General features: G+C 38.8%; 2 protein-coding genes across 2 annotated transcripts; one reads left to right on the top strand and one right to left on the bottom strand.

The window, feature by feature from the left end:
• Positions 1-32: 32 nt before the first annotated feature.
• dpep1 (dipeptidase 1) lies at positions 33-9,186 on the bottom strand. The gene is made up of 10 exons (XM_031744886.2): positions 8,823-9,186; positions 8,542-8,668; positions 6,696-6,828; positions 6,469-6,619; positions 5,037-5,106; positions 3,845-4,021; positions 2,995-3,079; positions 2,795-2,870; positions 1,915-2,050; positions 33-261 (listed from the first exon to the last, which is right to left on the bottom strand). The coding sequence occupies exons 1-10, from the start codon at positions 8,954-8,956 to the stop codon at positions 73-75; spliced, it is 1,278 nt and encodes a 425-aa protein (XP_031600746.1). The 5' UTR covers positions 8,957-9,186; the 3' UTR covers positions 33-72.
• A 5,014-nt stretch (positions 9,187-14,200) lies between these two features.
• On the top strand, positions 14,201-18,591 carry sult5a1 (sulfotransferase family 5A, member 1). The gene is made up of 7 exons (XM_031744870.2): positions 14,201-14,312; positions 14,783-15,095; positions 15,362-15,573; positions 16,704-16,830; positions 16,944-17,035; positions 17,252-17,432; positions 18,222-18,591. The coding sequence occupies exons 2-7, from the start codon at positions 14,957-14,959 to the stop codon at positions 18,332-18,334; spliced, it is 864 nt and encodes a 287-aa protein (XP_031600730.1). The 5' UTR covers positions 14,201-14,312; positions 14,783-14,956; the 3' UTR covers positions 18,335-18,591.
• Positions 18,592-18,901: the final 310 nt, after the last annotated feature.

Consider the following 18,901-nt stretch of genomic DNA (forward strand, 5'->3'; position numbering starts at 1 on the left):
CTCTCAGCGGTATAGCATTACAGTTCAGGATTTAACTCATGACTTACATACAGTAGGTTCTACAGCTACCCATTAACCAGTTAATGTAATCCAAGCCTGGAGAGCCAGTGTAATCAGAAGCGCCAGTGTACTGAGCAAATGTGCTGATCCGTTGGATCCGGTGGTGCTGGGGTATCCGAAGCTTGTTCTGCACGGGTTCTGCACATCTTCGTATGGAATGGGAACATCATCCGGGATCACGCCGCTCATGCTGTCGCGGACCTGACACACAAAGATGAGACCGTCAGGCAGGAGACAAAAATGCTAACGGGTGTACTCACTGTGAGCCCATCTGCTATTCAAGGACATTGTTTAAAACCTTCTGATGTAGCCACGGAGTAGCTGTCAACACCAACATTATTTATACACGCACATTTTTAAAAAAGCTCAGTGGTCTTTAGATGATCATTGATAGTTTAGAGATTGTATTCAGACATATGTCCCAGTGATCCACATGATTATCTATAGTGCTGTTAAATTTGAGTCTATTTAGTCAAAGAATAAAACTATAGTAATGCAGAGAAACTGGTAGGTGTGGTTTCTGGGGATGAGGAACAATGACTCACGATAGTTAAATGTTATAATCCCCCCCGTCATTATGAGCCGTTGATGCTTATCTGGTGCTGTAAAGTCAGCTGAGATGCAGATATAATTCGACAAGTCATTACCTAACCGCAAACATCTACGTTTTCGGTTCAGTAATGACTTTGTGAATTGCTGCTTGTCGCAAAGGACTTTTGTCTCAAGACAACCTGCAGAAACCAGCTAGTGCAAAAACATATGTGATGGATGTGATTGGAGGAATTATTATTAAACACCTTACACCCAGAACCATTTTAAAGGAAACCATCATGATGACTCGGATCCCCACAGCAGCTCTTTGATCGGCCTCACACATGCAAAGAACTCACTCACTCCTTATCTTTTTCACTTCTGATCAACTTCCCTTGAATGTCTACAGTAATGCACCGTTTTAAGTTGTTAAAGATAAACATCCAGTCTAGTTTTTGTTGCGGGCATTAACTTGGAGGAGTGCTGCTCTTGAAATGATGATATATCCCACGATACTGATAGTTTGACATCATGCTGAATAAAACCAGGATTTTGGTTTTTACGACCTTTGCAGCTGGTGTAAAATTTATTTAGTTGAACTGATTTTGTTTTTCAGCCTTGACTGAAAAACAAAATCTGTGACTTAAAAAGACCCAAATTTCAGCCCAACCCTGTGCACTTTTGGTCCTGTAACAAAGAAAATTTCCATTTTATGATGGTACAATTCTGCAGTTGATGCAGGAAAAAAATGATTTTGAGGGGTTAGGTGGGAAACACTCTTTGTTTTTTAATGGAACGACAGATCTGCTAGCGTCACTTCATCAACCAGCTCAGAATTACAATCTGGAAACAACTGCTATATCAGATTTTATTGCTTTAAGGTGTGCTGAGTATCTTATTCGTTCTTATCGTTGCAGAGGCTCAGATAAGGAGGCTGGTATCACTGTCATGTTGGTTTAAATGGATGGAGGGAGAAAATGTCTTAACAGGTACTTTTGGTTGCTCTCTCTAATTTCCCCAGGGGGAAACAGACCCGTATGTTTGATTTGGCCAGGTGCCCTTCCTCCTCACATTTATCCAGGCTTGGGATCAGCACTGGGAGTGCGCTAGCTTTAGTCCTCTACTCTCAAACCGAAGAGCTTTTGCATCTAAGGTAAATATGTTTACCACTAAACAAGCCAATCAATCAAACACAAGTGCAACCAACTTGACCAAGCTTCTTCACACAGCTCTCCAAATGATACATGAACCCACGAAGTGCATCGAGCTTTAGGTTATTTGTGTGTGTGTTTGTGTGCGTGCATGCATGCATTTATTCCGTACCTTCTCAACCTCGCTCATGACACGGAGCAGGTTATTTCCAAGAGCAGCTTTGACTTCCTCATCAGTCCATCCTCTCCTCAGCAGTTCAGCCACCAAATTGGGGACCTTGGACACATCCTCCAAACCCTCAGGTACTCTAAGAGGACAAATTTACAACCAGCCAGTTAAATCTGATGTAAAGTTAAGTGGATTTTTTTATACAGCACTGCCAAAAAGCAGTACTATATTTAAAAAAACAAAAAACAACAAAAAAATCACCAACATGTTGCTTCCAAGGAGCAACATGCTTTTGTTTTTTTCATCAAGACAATTTTAAATATGATACAGATCCAACTACCCAAGGGGCAAAGTTACAGTACTGTGGAAAAATCCCGAGCCACTCCTCATTTCGTCATATTTTCTTTCCAATGACTCAAACTTTCTTGCAGCTTTTAAAAGTGGTCTTGAGCAGTAGTTCTCCAGGCTTTGTGAATGTTTTTCAAAGTTTTTCTTTGGACACTGGCTGCTTTTTCCATGCATCTTCAGTCCAGTCCTTGTACCTGACCATTTTCAGACCATTTCATTGCTTTTTCTTAAAGCCATGTGTAACACAGACCTATCAATCATTTAAGAATAAAAGGAACTTAAAAGGATGAACCAGTATAGAGACTTAAAAACAAGTCTTTGTTATTAGCACAAAAACACATCATTTGTTCTAATTTCTTTAGATGAATCTCTGAAAAATGCCCAAGATAATAGTTTGACAGGAGAAGAAAGTGCTTTTGCGCCACCAAGGTGATTCCCAAAGAGCTATTAGCAAAAGACTTTGGTGCATCTCTCCACGGTGTGCAAATGTCTTCATGTTTCAGTGAGATGTTGCTAAGTTTATGTGGGAACCCACCTGGGAACACCGTCATAATCTCCACCAAAGCCAATGATGTCTGCCCCGGCCACTTTCTTTATATGGTCGAAATGATCTATAATAAAAGCAACAAACTTGAGAATGAAGTGAATGGAGAGAAGATGGCTTTGAGAATAAAAAGATAAATGTTAATGTTTGACTGGTTTACAGCAGATGTGATGGTCACAGCAGTAATTTACCTGCGACATCAGACAAACTAGCGGTATTGCTGCAAGTCACATAGTCATTGTAGAAGTTGACCATCACAATTCCTTTAGTTTCATTCTGGAGAGACAGACTGGTGTTAAATGGCTCTGATCTACTGCAGAGAATGACAGAAAGTTAAGAAAAGCATCAACCAGGCCAGGAAATGCACGTCCCAATAATCTGCATGAGTGCACTGACCTCTGCTACGTTTCCTGGTTATAACTTTACGTGTATCATTTTACAGTGCTGTACAATAACTTTCTTGTTTTTGACTTTATGAGGGAAGTTGTCATTACGCATCATTTAACTTGATCCATTTACAGCCATTTGCAGCTCATCTGTTGTATAATGAGCTTTTATGGATGTGTTATCTAAGACCCCAATCAGCAGTTCAATGTCAGTTGGCTGCGTGTTTTACTGCGATCAGGTGATCTGTTGATGCATTTTGCTCCTCCACATCCAGATCACTTACAACATCAGTGGTGCACTTAGGCCCAGTTTTGTGTTATCTCTAAAAGCTGACAAAAGCTAAATATTATTCCTATTACACTCCATTAATTTGATGGAACGTTTCAGGCAAAAGGTTGTGGATGCTAACCTGTTAAAGTACAATATATTGTTATAATTTAAACCGTCTATTTGCATTGTGCCTCCTCGCTTTTACTCCTACCTTTCAGATGGTTTCAACTTTTTGAGGAGCGAACACCAAAGACGATGCAATAATAGAGAGAATAAAACAATAACCATGTGAACTATTCATATACTACTGCTGATCTTCACGTCGGAGGTCCTCAGCCTTTAGGTTGACCTGCTGTTTCTTTCGGTCGTGTCTCGTGAACTCACCACTCGTCTCAGGACGTCATCGGGGACGTTCCTCTTGTGTGGACAGACGGCGTATGCGGAGGAGTGGCTGAAGATGACCGGAGCTTTAGACAGGGTCAGCACCTGGTTCATCACCTCCTCACTAACATGAGCCAGGTCGATCAGCATCCCGAGGCGGTTCATTTCCGCAATTACTTGCTGTAGTGAGAACGCACTTTGGTTACTACTGTGGTTGTAATAGTTTTGTATTTTCTGATTACTCCTTATTTATATATTAGTTTCAGTTAGTTTCAGTGAGGGTTGGGAGGATGTGCCCAGTGTTTCAGCTTTGATCTTTTTAAGTATTATTTTATTTAGCACATATGCTCAGAGGTGAGATCTAAGAAAATCTGTAAAGCTATTCTCAGGCTTTTTTTTTATTCAGCTGCTACTTTTAAATACTTTCCCCCATTCATTTAATAATAATAACAACAATAATTAGTTGTGTTTTCACTCACATTATAGAGTCTTTTACTGTTTTCAGATTAAATCTAATTAAGACCCAGAGTTGATGGGAACTAGCTGCCCCACATCACCGAAACATTGATCATTAATTTGTTTATGTAATCATGCGTCAGCAAAAATTTTCTTTATTAGTCTGCTGTTATCTAACGCCATCACAAACAGCTCCAACACTCCCTCCACCTCACCTCATTAAGCTCATGTGTTATCAGCAGCAGAGATTTTTACACCAATTCCACCAGTATAACCTCTTGCAATAAATTTTATTTTCTTTGAAGTGCCTCAGAAGAAACTTTGGATTAATGTTGTTAAGCTATAAAACATAATAACGGAATACTTTTTTTTATTGATACTCTGTCTGTGTTTTCTGATGCTGCTTTTCAGAGTTAATGAGGTCATGGTTTTTACACATGGCTGTCAGCAGTCCGAGTTCTGATCTCTCCTGATCTCTTGCGTATATGGTGACAATAATTTGAACCTCAAATTAATCTCTCCATCAGGCCTGCTGTCAATTATTATCAGTCTTGTGTAAAAGGCCTCTTAAATAGTTAACATAAAGAGATTCTCAAACATTTTAAAAGTAGGGATTTACCATTTACACAAGGTCAGCTTTAAAAAAAAAAAAGGGAATAGGAATAAAGGTACACAAAAGATGTTAATGTGTAACATAGTACTCCCAGAAATAATGATTTCCCACGTTTGTATCACTGACCTTGCCAAAAGAAGAGAGGCCTTTATGCTCCGATGGCTCTGACCCAGTGTCCACGAGCCAGTTATCTACCCTGTGAATGAAAAAACAAGTGTTTGTAAACATGCAAAACTTAAGACAAAGAACAATTTGGAACTCATTTTAAGGATGAGCAATAAACCGAAGTGTTCATTAACATTTAATGAAACACTGAAAAAGATGTACAAAGATATTTTAAGGCCTTTCTCCATGATTTCAGACGCAGTAGAGATTTAAAGGTCACGGTTCGCTTTTGTAAAGATTATGTAAAGTTCCATGTTTTGCCAATTCTAAAAACAAAAACAAAAGAAAAAAGAATTGGTAAAGCAATTTAGTGATATAGTTTAACATCTTCCTGGAGGCCGATGTTCAACTAAACAAAAAAACAACCTTTATTTGTCACATACACAATCATACAGAGTACAACATGTAGTGAAATGCTTGTGTCCGAGCTGCAGACAGGCTGCAGACGTAGCCGCGCCATTCCAGGGCTTGTTGTTTTAGCATGGGGGGTCTAGCCAGTACCCTTACTGGATCCTCAGCTGCACTGAGTAGGAGATGCTCTGTAACGTGTATAGTGACAATAAAAGGCATTCTATTCTCTTTCTGTTTCCTAAATTTAACCAGCTGCTGGTTGCACCTGGTTGGTTCACTGTTGAGGTAAAGCATATCAGTACAGATTCACCTGCCAGTGAATGTGATACTGCTGCCTGAGTGGGCCTGCAGGAATCCCCCGTGCTCTCCACAGCTCTAATGCAACATCTGAACCTTACTGAGGGCTCAGTTAATGAATGGAAACAGTGCAAACACGATCCAGAGGAAGTTATTGTTCACATAAGACATCTCTCGATTCTTTTTCACATGAATTCATCAGTGGAACCGTCACTCAATGACACAGCACCTAACTCTGCATTTTCTGTTTAATGTTGTGTAGTTGTAATTTGGATAAACATTCATCTGAGTAGGGAAGTGAAGGCATGTGACTGAGCATATCTACTCAGCTGAAAATACTTTACAGAACTAGAACTAGTAGCTACTATATTTTCTGCATGGAAAACATATGTCATATAAATATAGAGGCTCAGTTTCCCAGACTAGTTCTCAAAAACACTTTTCAGCGAAGATGTTGATTGAATTTGTCATTGTGATGGATTCTTGTCTGTGACCAGGCTCGATCCATGCCTAGCAAATCACTGCAGCTATTTTCAATTTGCTTAGCAAAATATAACGAAACGATGTGTTTATCAAGACTTTTGCGCAGCATTATAGTCAATCAATAGAAACGCGAAAACAACTAACTCATTGTTTGTATTCTCCTGAGAATTCAAACACATTTCTTCATATAAGTAACAGCAAATGTATTGATCTTTGAGGTCACGTTCTGACGGACGCCTTAAAATGTGGTGGTGGCTCTTACCAAGGTGTGTTGCAGGAGTGCGTAAGTGTGAGGTAGCGCACCCCCAGCTGGTACATGGTGCGCAGGGTCCCCAGACTGCTATCGAGTGAGTGACCACCCTCAACCCCAATCAGACTGGCGGTCTTATTCATTTTAAAGGCATCCAAGATGTCTGTGCAGACATGACAGTTAATGTGTGATACAGCCAGAAGAAAGACAGCTATGAACTGTCGAAGTCAGTGTCTCACCTTGGCTACTGGTGGCAAACATGAAGATTTCGGGGTATTTCTGACACATCCTGTGAATCACGTCTATCTGCTCCAGAGTTTGTCTGACGGCGTCTTTGTACTGAGTGTCACAGGGGACGTATGCTGCCCAGAACTGAGGACCAGAGCAAAGTATGTACTACGTATGATTAACTTTCAAAGTTAAACAAAGATGAATAAAATACAATCATATGCACAATGCTGTAAAAAGGTATTTGCCCCCCTCATCACATGAATGGTAATATTACACAAAGATAATCAAGTAAATACAAAAAAACAGTTTTTAAATGATGACTTCATTAATTAAGGGAAGGCCTTTCAAAGCCCTCGACTTTACAGACTGACAAATTGTTTCTTTGCTTTTTAATTAGATCGTGACATGATGTGTTGCTTGTTGTGATCCTACTTGTGTTTTTCAGACAACTTCTATTTAAGACATTTCTTGATTCAGCAGGGTGTGGCTAACTCATCATTTAATTTGTAGGTGTGGGTGCAGGAGGCTTAGTGTCTTCTTTTTCATGTTACTGATTGTGACTGGTTGCTGGAAGCTAATGACTGTCACTGGGAAAATGATTGCTAAAGGCCAAGTCACGCAAGCCTACAGATCAGTAAACACCAGTTGCTAGGGAAAGTGTGCACATCTTAACCAGTTGGTTAAAATTTCCTTGTGATTGGTTTGGTCACTATGATATTGCTGCGGTCCTCTGTAGTTTGCATGGAAGTGATGGACTTGTGTGTGTTGAGTCAGCAACATCATGGGACCACAACCACACAGTCAGTGAATACATGTCTTCCTGGCAACGACTGTTTGCCAGGAAGACATGAGGTGTTGGCTGCATGGGGTGTGATACACACCCCATGCAGCCAACACCTCTTGCGCAATACACATGGCATCATTCAAGAAACTTTAATAGAAATAAACTATGATAAAAATAAATAAATAAATAAAACAAAACCAAAAACGTTCATGGTCCAATGTTTTTTGTATAAGTTGGGGATTTGAATTCTTTGAGTGTATCAAAAATTTGTCTCGATTTAATTTTCCTTTTTAATTTGCCTTTTAAAAAGAATATTATTGAATCTTTAATTTAGGTTCTTATTTTCTGGGCTTTCTTGGAATGAGTGCCAGCTCTTCCACTCTGTATTAATATAAGTGTCCTTCTTTTCCCCGTTTCCTTCCTCTCCATGTGGTGTAACACCTTCCTTCTGTTTTTTCTGTTTTCCTCCTTAATCACTTAAGTCATAACTAGTTTTTATCTTCATACTTCGTGTCTTTTTGTTTCAGTTATGTTAGTTTCAACATCTCCTGTTCCTTTTGCAAAAAGCGGTTTCCATTAGTGTTTTATTTTTTCCTGTGAGTATCTTATTTATGTTCAGCTGTTTTTGTTACCCTTCTCTGTCCAAAAGCTGTCTATGTGAACATATACAGCCTCAGTCGTCCTCCTGGTGTCCTGTGTGTTTGTGTGTAGACGTTTTAGAGATTAGAAATTAACTATCAATATTTGCCTGTTGGTTTTGGACTCGGTCTCCTGTGCACTCCTTGTACAACTCTGTACAGCTGCAATTAAAAACAAAATGTATTGACACATAGATTTTTTTGAGATTTTTTAATCTCGGGATGAAATGGCTGGCTTCTGTGCTGATAATATATTTAAAATGAGAGTGTAACATGACTTTTTTAAATGATCAGTCTGATTCAGTTGTTACGTTATTTTGTGAAATGTCTCCAGTGAGGAAGGTTTGTAGATAAGCTGTGGAAACCCATAAATAATGAGCACTTTTACACTGAAAGTAGGTTTTTCTTCAATAATTCCTCCTTCATGTGTACCTGAGCACCCAGTCGTCCATCCTTGATCTTTGGGATGTTGGTGTGAGTGTTTGCTAGTTTGTTAAGATCCACTTTGTTCAGCTGATTGTTGAATTGTGACCGAAGCTGCCAAGGCAAATCATTGTGACTGGAAAAAAGCACAGGAGAAAGATCATATCAGGAAAGAAGTGAGCTTGTTTTATTGGTTCAGCATTATGAATTTAATTTGCAACTAGACTTCCATCACAGATATTTACACACTAATCACAAATAAATAAATAACGAAATAAAATTTCACTTACCCATCAATGAGTGGCGTCTCTGACATTAACTGCAAAGCTCTGGCCATGTAATCGTTGGGATCCACAGCCAAGGTGATGGCGCAGGAAGTGATCCAGAGCACCAAGCATGAAGCCAAATTTACCCTGTGCAGCATTTCTTAAAGTTTAAACGCACTAAATAGATTCCTGTCTTATTATTTGTTTGTCTTGTTTTATCCTGATAACCAAATCAAAAATTGCAGTGGTTGAGCCTCTCTTTGACCTTGGAGTAATCTTAATCCTTGAAAAAGGTCCTTGAGCGGATTTCTTACTTCAGTCTTTTTGTCTGTTGGGATCTTTACAGATTTTCGCTCCAGATTTTTCTGTTTCAGTTGTTTATATAGTGCCAAATCACTACAAAGGTTGCCTCAAAGTACCTTTTATTGCAGGACTACTCTTTGCTCCTCCTATGTGCTGAGTACGTTTACAGCCTCAGCTATAATAAATGCAGCTCAGTAGCTTACTAATCTCTGCCTCTCTTCCACAGCATGTCTTTGTCCTGTCTTCTTCCCCTCACCCTCAACAAATGGACACCTATTCCTGAGCCTATTTCTGCTGAAGGTTTCTGTCACACGACAGTTGAAGCTTGACTGCTGAAAAAAATGGTTTCCATTGGTGTTTATTTTTCCCTTTGAGTGTCTTAATTATCTTCAGCTGTTTTTGTTACCCATCTCTGTCCAAACCCAAATAACACCTTTGTGTAACATATACAGCCCCGATCTAACTCCTTGTGTCCTTTGTGTATGTGTGTTTAGACTTTTCAGAAATTAGAAATGAACTATCAAAGATTGTCTTTTGGTACTGAACGCTGTCTCAGTGTCAGCTATAATGAATGCTGTTCAGTGAGCCTATAATAAGCCCCTTGAACTGGAGAGGGCCCAGCTTTACCCGGCTTTATTTAACAAAATTCAATTAGTTAAACTAAAAGCTTATTTTAAAGACAAAAATGACTAAATTTAGACAAAACTGAGGTTATTACATTTGGTTTAAATTTTCTTTGAAACATTGTATCTAACCAGATGCATACTCTACATACCATACCATTATCATGGTCCCCTTTAACACTGTGAGGAATCTGGGATTCCAGTTGTGTGCACATTACACAAACATGTAGGACTGCTTTCTTGCATTTGAGCAATACAGATAGATTCTCGATGATCCAAAATGGTGCAGCAAGTATACTGACAGGGGCTAGAAAGAGAGAGCATATTATATAATTGGTGGGCTTTTCTCTGTATTATTGTAGGCTCTTACAAAGTGCATTGAGGAAACTATTATTGTGATTTGCCGCTATAAAAGTAAATCTGAATTTAAAAATTCTCCATCGTTATTGTGCATGTTTTGAGCAACGAAACTCGTTTTGACAGCAGTCTTTTTTACATCAGCATGTGGAATAAATAAAAGGATAAAAGGTTTCAAGAACTACGAAATTGGCTTGACTGAGTTTGAAAGTTCAATTATAAACAAATAAATAATAAAACAAACAAATTAAGACAAATTATTAAGTTTCCTTGTGAGCTTCTCTTCATTGGCTGACCGCTGAATCCAGAATGGAATTTAAATTTTCCACATACAAAGTATTGAATTATCATACCTTAAAGACATCATAGCACTTTACTCTCAGACTGCATGCTTGTTTGTAGAGTTTCTAAAAGCTGAATGGGAGGCAGAGCCTTCAGCTATTAGGCCCCTCTAGTATGGAACCAGGTCCGAGTTTAATCTAAAACAGCTTTGCCATCAGACTGAAGAAGTTTAATATAAAGTTACATTTTTATATGCAGTCTAACCCTTTCATGCATAAATTATGACAACCTCAATCAGGATTTAGTAGTTAGTATTTTATTCATCTTTAGGCATGAAAAAAAACAAACATTTTTGAACTTCATTTTTTTAAATGTACTTTTCAAAGAGTTCAACTTAGGTGGACAGCTGATGCGTATGGAGTGACACATCAGTGTCCAGTGTGGTGGTTTATGTGCAAGTATACCATCAACACTGACACAAATACAAGAAAACAGCCTTTGAATAGCTGTCCACTGTAGTGAGCACTATGTGTGAAAGGGTTAAGGTAACGACAGCCAGTAGTTTGATGAAAAACTAAGTTTCTGTTACAGAGCATGGTTTGAGTGGCAAGAGCTTCACTTATACCAGAAAAGAAAATGTTTTCATTGATAGAAGATCAAAGTATGACACTGAAGTCATTACCAGACTATCCATTAATCTGATTGGTCGAAGGATTAAATAGCGGACCGATGTTTCAACCCTAACACCATTTTCAAAACAGTTTCAAAGGATAACTTCTCAGGCAGCTCTGTGTAACAAACCCTCTGCCATGTCAGGTTAAATCTTTAGAGTTACATCATACAAGCAATAATTTAGCGATTTAAAGCACTGCACTATTTCAGAGTTCTTCAAATTCATGTTTTTGTGGCTATCAAGGTGACAGATAATAAATACCAATGTTTACAGCATTGCTTGACTCAGACTAAATGTTTGTGTTGTAACTAATGGACTGGTTGGAGTCAGAATGTAGACTTGGGGGATTAGGATCATTGCATTTATTTACATTGAAGCAGCAACAGAATGTGACAACAGATTTCCAGTTAGTGATTCCAAGGCTCAGGTTCTGGCAGCTCCACAGAATATTGGAACAGGAATTCTCTCTTTCTCAGTATCTCACTATGAACTGGTCCAGGTTTCCTGGAAAAAACAAGAATAAACGAATATGATGCAGTCAAAGAGCTGAGGTATATAAATGTTCAGAATGGAGAGCCACCTTCACTAACTGCAATCCAGCATAGTAGGACTGGAGGACCGTGCCAACTCACTGTTGCTTTTCTAACTAAAGAAAACCCCCCCCAAACAAAACAGACATTAATGGGCATTTCTAATAAAAGAGTTTTGACTGTGAGCTCATTCAAACACTTCAGATAACCACACTGACTGCACAGTGAGCATAACGGAGCCTTTAACAAACACATCCTATAAAGGAGACATTACATTTTTGGACATGGCTTGACTTGAGAGCAGGGGACACACCCTGGGCATGCTAAGAGATCATGTCACTGGCTTAGTATTTCCTGAAAGTGCTGGAAATAAGTGGAGTTCTGGCCAGCTCTCCTCACACAGCCTGTTCTACTGTCATGGTCCATTTTATTGTTGATTATGGTTTTGTGATTCATTCTTTTGTTTGAAGAGATTTCCTTATTCTAGTTCTGTATTAGCAAGTCTTAGGTTTTGTCTCAGTGTGCATTATTTCCTGTTTTATTTCGATAGTGTCCTGCCTCGTTTGTATCATGTTCAGTTTTAATCTGTGATCAGTCTCAGCTGTGTTCCTTCTTGTGGCATGTTCCCTTGTTATCCATGTTCCCTTGTGTCTTATTGTCCTCCGTTCCTTGTCATGTTCTCCTTCATAGCTGTGTCCTTCCTCGTGTTTGTTTTGCATGTAGAAGTTTAGTCCTGGATTACTTTCTTTTCACCTGTGTTGTTTGTGTTCTGACAGAGCTCACATATAATAATAAATTGTATTTTTTGTGTGTTCTGGAGTTCTGCATTTGCATCCTAACCTGCCTACAACACCGTGACATCTGTGACTCAGAAGTGGTAAAAAAAACCCCAATTAATTTAAGATTACTGTTTTTTTTCTTTGACCTGTCCTTTTCTTTTATTCTCATTTAGTAGCATGACAAAGTGAAAAAGTTTGGCATACATAACTTTAATCACTATTAAAAAAAAATACTGAAGAGTCAGCGGTGATGTTTGACAGAAGCAAATATTAGACCGGTTTTGTCAGGTTGCCAGAAACATAGATTTACATAAAAGCCATTTAGCTGTGTTAATATAAGGATTCTCTCTCCTGACAGTTGTTATATCAAGCTGAAATATGTAACTCTTGAACATAATATTTGGGTTTTTAGTTCAAGTTTTCTTAGAAAGCATCAGATGACAACAGTCACCTCAAACTGCTTCGTTATGATTTCAGGTTTTCTCATTAGTATTCCCAGTTTAGGGTTTTCACTAGTTTCCTGTTTTGCCACTTTGTTAATAAACGCTCACTCACATCACAGATTTCGTCTGCATTTTGGGTCCTTTTCTCCACAAACACCACAAGGCTTGCCCTGGCACCCATGGCAGTCTAGGTGTTTGGTTTATTTGAAAGCTACAGTGAAAAATTGCCACTACTCTTTGCCGGCCTGTAGTTCAGAAATACTGAAAGTCAGGTTATTCATTTTGTCAATGGAAAATTGTACTTAGTAGTCAGTATAAGCTTTTAATGATATAAGTTTGCATATGATAGAATATTGTATGTTGACCTTTTGATGACTTAGACTGTTGTCCACTACAAGACTGTTTTATAAATTCTTTCTCACAGCGATAATAGCTGAACAAGCACGAAGAGGAGAGCTGGACACTTTTATCTGTGCTCTCTAACAAGAAGAGGGGCCGCGTCCTTCTGAATCTCACAAAACACACACATACACCTGAACCACTCTTATCTTCACTCCCTGCGCACTAACATTCCTCTGCCTATGAATAGACGTATTCACTGTTGTATTGCTTTGTATATAAATAAAGACCAGAGCGGTAACAGAGCGCGCATCACAGGGCCCCCACTCTGGTGTGAGCGTTCTGTGACCGCCCTTGTATACAAGTGAAAACCACAGCATCTATGTGTGTTTCTACCCTTAGACTCTTAGCTGAAGAAGTGTCTTTAGAATAAATCTCTTGACACATTTAAAGAAACGTATCCATCCTAATGCAGCGATGCAAATAAATCTATATGTTAAATAACTGAATACTTAAATAACAGGGACTTGGAAGACAGAATCATAAGGTTTAATAGTCCAAACTGTATCAGTGAAAGTATTTATTTATTTTTGTTGGGATTTCCTCTCCCCCAGCTCCATAGAATCATAAATATGCTTTAAATATATAAATTCATCTGTAGCATTTTTGCCAACCTTACAAACAATACTGTTACATAATGACTGAAACTAGCACCACTGAACGAACAATGGGCTGTGAGGTCAGTTTCATGATCATTAGCAAATTGTCATGACCATTGATCAATGAACACGGATCAATGGCCATGAGTACCATTCACAGAGAGTTGGGGAATGGCTGCAATCACTGCATTGTAAGTCGGTGAAAGCTGTACCCTTAGGCCCCCTCCTCAATTCAGAGATGGTCTCTAACTTTTCACGTCAATGGACTCGTTGACTCCCAGATCAAACCAGCGTTCATCCCTGTCCAGGTTTCCTTACCAGGATGATGGAGCATTCTACAGTCTGAAGACTGAAGGATTGGAAAAATGTTTCCCCCACTGAAAACACACCTCTAGAAGAACACAATCAACTTTTGGGAATTTTCTTACCAGCACGCATCAAGATTCTTAGGTGACATCTGAAACTAAAAGGTTAACACACAAAGACTGGAGGCCATTGATAGCAGCTGATAGAGTGTTTTTCAGTGGTGAGTAATACTATAAAGTCTTTTGTGTCCACATAGTTAATGCATTTAGAGCTATAAAAGAAACCCATTATATATTTTGAAAGCAGTCATTGAGAAAATGTACCACTTGTACTACTTAAGCTGCTTTTCTTCTTTTGTCCCGTCAGTCTCTGTTTTTTAACATGTACAGATTTTCCCACGTTGCTAAATTAACCCTCTCAGGCTCAAATTAAGTTTTAGTTACAGGAAAAATCTGATATTTGGGGAAAATTATCAAAAAACCCCAAAACTCATGAAATATGTATGTGAGGTAATCAGGTTGTTAGTTTTTAACTGTTGCAAATCTGCAACGCCTGCCTCGAGAGGGTTAACTGTTCTTTCCTCTTTCAGTGATCACTGAATATCACCTGCATGTGATATTTGGAAATGACTGCAAGTAACCACCACTGTCTGAGTGACGAGTTAATTTGCATTTCCTCTTTCTGTTTCAGTCTGTGTGGTCATCGTCTGGGTGTTCTCAACAAGAAAGACACATAACAGGAGAGCATAGAGGCAGAGAGGCAGGCAGACACAGACAGAGCTACAGAGCAGATCACAAACAGGAGGTTAGTGCAGAGGCAGCTGAAAGGATATCAAAAGGAGTAAACAGTTTGTTGAAGGTGGATATGGCCAGGTTAGATGTCACAGAGATGTTTCATGGCATTTCGTTTCCCGGACACCTGCACACTCAGGATTCCTTGAAATATGCTGTCAGCTTTCCATTTGGGGATACGGATATCCTCATAGTGTCTTATCCAAAGTCAGGTAAGAGAGAACAAACTGCCAAAGATGCACACACACACACACACACTCCAGTCTTTCTATGTGTAATGCAGCTAACCAGAAGAGCATGTTAAGCAACTCGATGAAAACATGGTGAAATAGATTGTGGTGAGTTGAGCCATTTACATAATAACTTCTTACTTTGCATTTTAAGCATTTCATTGAGTTTGAGTAACGTTTTTTGGTTGTTATGACTGAATTTAATCAATGTGGGCTCATCAATGCCTCTCACTCATTCCTCTTAACAGGTACCACATGGATACAGGAAGTTGTGAGTCTCATACACACCAGAGGGATTCCAGGGTTGTCCCAGACTGTTGAAAACTGGAAAAGAGCTCCATGGTTGGAGCATTATTATAGCTCTGCTCTGCTGGAGGCCTCGCCTACTACAGCTCGAGTCATCACTACACACTTGCCTCATCACCTGCTGGGCCCTGCCCTCCAGCACTCCAAAACCAAGGTCATTAAAGCACACGTTTAATTGATAGATTAGTTCTAAACATTCACCGGTGTGTGGAGAGTGTTACCCACTGAGCACATGCCTGCTCTCTGCAGCCTGGCTGAGGTTAGCAGTTTGCTGCACCAAACTAGTATAATAAGGGGATTTATAAAACTACTGACTATACTGACTATTTAAGAACAAATACTGGCAGCATAAAGTACTGGCGTCAGATCTTTAAAATGTGCACGTGTATTGTTAACCCAGTGAGACATTAACGTAACTTTTATCAAGCCAAATAATGTCAAACTTGTGATGCATTCATTTAAAAATAATTCCTACAGGAAAATCTTAATTATTTTATTCATCCAAACAACAAAAACACTTCTTTAGCTGAGTAGGTGGAGTGTCCAGTAGACTGTAGTGTGGAAGCTTACCATAAATCCACTGGTTTGGCTGGTTTTTAAACCGATTTCACTGATACCCTATACTGATGTAAACAGTAAGCTGAGTTTTCACTTTTATTTGTTGTTGTTGTTATTTTTACTAGTTATAGTATGATTTACATCTTTTCTGTCAGATAACACAACTAGTTGATTTTTCTGTTGTAAATCTCATTATTAAGTTGTATCTCAGTAATTATGAAAAAGCAGAACACAAATCGGTGAGAAACATTTCAAAATTGATGTCTTCTTCTGAAAAAGCACTGTCATCCAGACTTTGACAGACTTTTAGGTGTCATGAATTTATCTGATTAATATTATTGTTTTCTGTTTTTGTTTCCATTGTGGGAAAGCGTCTACTTTATGTTTAACAATCGTGACTGCTGATAGAAGTCTGGGGATGATTTCTTGAGTGTACAGGACAAAGCATAATTTCTCATTGAGTAAAAAGACCACACCCCACTATGACACTGTGGGTCAGCTGTCCAATTACTTTTAAATCTCTGAAAATGGGGGACTGTGTTTAAAAAGCTCTGCAATTTCTACAGTTATTGGAAAACTTTTGTGAAACTACTCGAGTAAAAGTGCATAGTCTGATTTAAAATCCTCTGTGGTGGTGCACAGAGGGAAAAATTACCACAAAAAGGATCGACTAAATAATTATGGACATAACTGTGAGTAAACTTAACAAGACATGTCATGTCACAGGTCATCTATGTGAGCAGAAATCCCAAAGATGTGGTCGTGTCCTTTTACCACTTCCACAAAATGGCCAACTTCCTCCCTGAGCCTCATTCATTTCCAGAGTTTTTGGACCGATTCCTGGAGGGAACAGGTGAGGCCCTACGAGGACAAAGGATGACTGTTTTACTTGTTGTATCATTGTGCAGCCACAAGTTTCAATCTGATCAGATGTGCAGTATTTCTTCACACGCTTGTTTGTTTCAGTGTCTTTCGGTTCCTGGTTTGACCACATTAAAGGCTGGACCAGTCAGATTAATAGCAACCTGCTTCACGTCACCTATGAAGAAATGTCGCTGGTAAATTATTGCATCACAGCTAAGCACACCATCCCCTGTAAAATATTCATTTGTTTTGTTCCCTGTTCACAAAGACAGACGCAGGTCTGAAAAGTGGAAGTAAACTTCTTCAAACTGAACCCTAAGGCTCATTTCATAATTATTTAGCATTTCAAGGAGGTCTCTCATGTCAGTGAAGTGAGGAAATTTAAATTGCACTCTTCTTCCTCCTACCAGGACCTGCACAGCACCATAAAGAAAATAAGCTCGTTCCTTCAGTGTCCCCTGGTGGAGGACGAGGTCAACAACTGCGTGAAACACTGCAGCTTCAGCAGCATGAAGGAAAACAAGATGATCAACTACACTCTCGTCCCTCAGGAAATAATGGACCACAGCAAGGGCTCCTTCATGAGAAAAGGCAAGTTCTGCTGAACTGTAAGCAGATGAGATGTCTGAGAGTGTCTTAATGTGACCAAAATAGTAGCTTCAAAAATCCAACTTGCTGATAATCTACTGACAGACTTTTGGTAACCTATGACACATTGATGAGAGCTCCAAACACCGTGGGTGTCTTAGAGGTCCCAAGAAAAGAAAAGGAAAAGGAGGAAAATTTCTGTTCTCAGTAGCTTTGCTTTTTGCATCATTTCATCTTCATGATAATAATCTTCAAAATAAGTAATGAGACAAAAACAGTCTGTTTGGTTTAGCTGCACAGCTCACCTTTCCTGTTCACACTAAAAGGTCTAAATGTTTTTAATTTCCTTTCAACTGAATAACAGCTTCACCCAGCCCAATCACAGCCTGTTCACAATACCGCCATCTAGAAGGAGATATACAGAAATATCACCTTCTGGTCTTCTGGCTGTGAAACTATTCAATTAATATTTAATGACTCAATTATACACATTTGAATTTTTGAAATTGTCCTTTTTTTAGTAGCATAAAATGACGAGGCAATTATTCAGTCTTGAATAGTCCTATTCAGTCTTCACTCTTTAATATAAAACACAGTACTACCTAGTAAACTATAACCAAATCCCTTTTTAAAATACTTGTTTGATCTATATTTAAAAATCATTTAAAAATCAAATCTTTGTTGGCCTTCAGACAACAATTTTGATGGCTAAAGAACCAAATGGGACAGGCAAAAAAAAAAAAAAAAAGCATTTTGACTTTTCTCTCTCTGTCTTTCTTTCTTGCATTGCAGGTAAAGTGGGAGACTGGAAAAACATGTTCACAGAAGAGGACAATAGAAAATTTGAAACCGTCTTTACCTCAAAGATGATGGAGAACTGCACTTTAGAGTTTGTGTGGGAGTAGTGGGACAAAAAAAAGAAGTCCTACAGACCACGAGAGTATAGATCACATCAACTAATCCCTTTCAAACTAGTTAATCCTTTATGTGTGGATTACAGTATATGTTAACCCTTCACTTGTTTTGTGATAATTATGTTTTGAATTCTTTAATTATGTTGTTCATGTGAAACTTACAGTGAGGCTTTTGAGGTTGTCTTCTTCTTCTTCTTTTTCTCCTTTTTAAGTTATAAATAGAGCTTAATAAAGCTTATATGCTTGAATGTGTCATATCATTTTTGTTTCCTTAGTTCAAAACAAGTGGCACTTTACACTTCAGGCTAAGAAGTTATGCAACCATGACAACAAAGAGCAGAGGGGGAAGTCCAGGTGACAGGGTTTAATCTAAAGCTCTTTGTCCACATGCCTGAGTCGTCCTTGTGTGTCCTTTTACTTCAAACACCTCGGGAATAGTGCTGTTCCCGTCCGGTCTTAGTGCTCTGAAGTGGGTTGATGCTATTGTATTGAGTGCATGTCAGTTTGCATATAAGTAAACATACGGTGGCAGTTGTGGTGCTCTTTGACTACAAAAAT

Source organism: Oreochromis aureus, linkage group 1 (assembly GCF_013358895.1).
Source record: "Oreochromis aureus strain Israel breed Guangdong linkage group 1, ZZ_aureus, whole genome shotgun sequence".
NCBI lineage: Eukaryota > Metazoa > Chordata > Actinopteri > Cichliformes > Cichlidae > Oreochromis > Oreochromis aureus.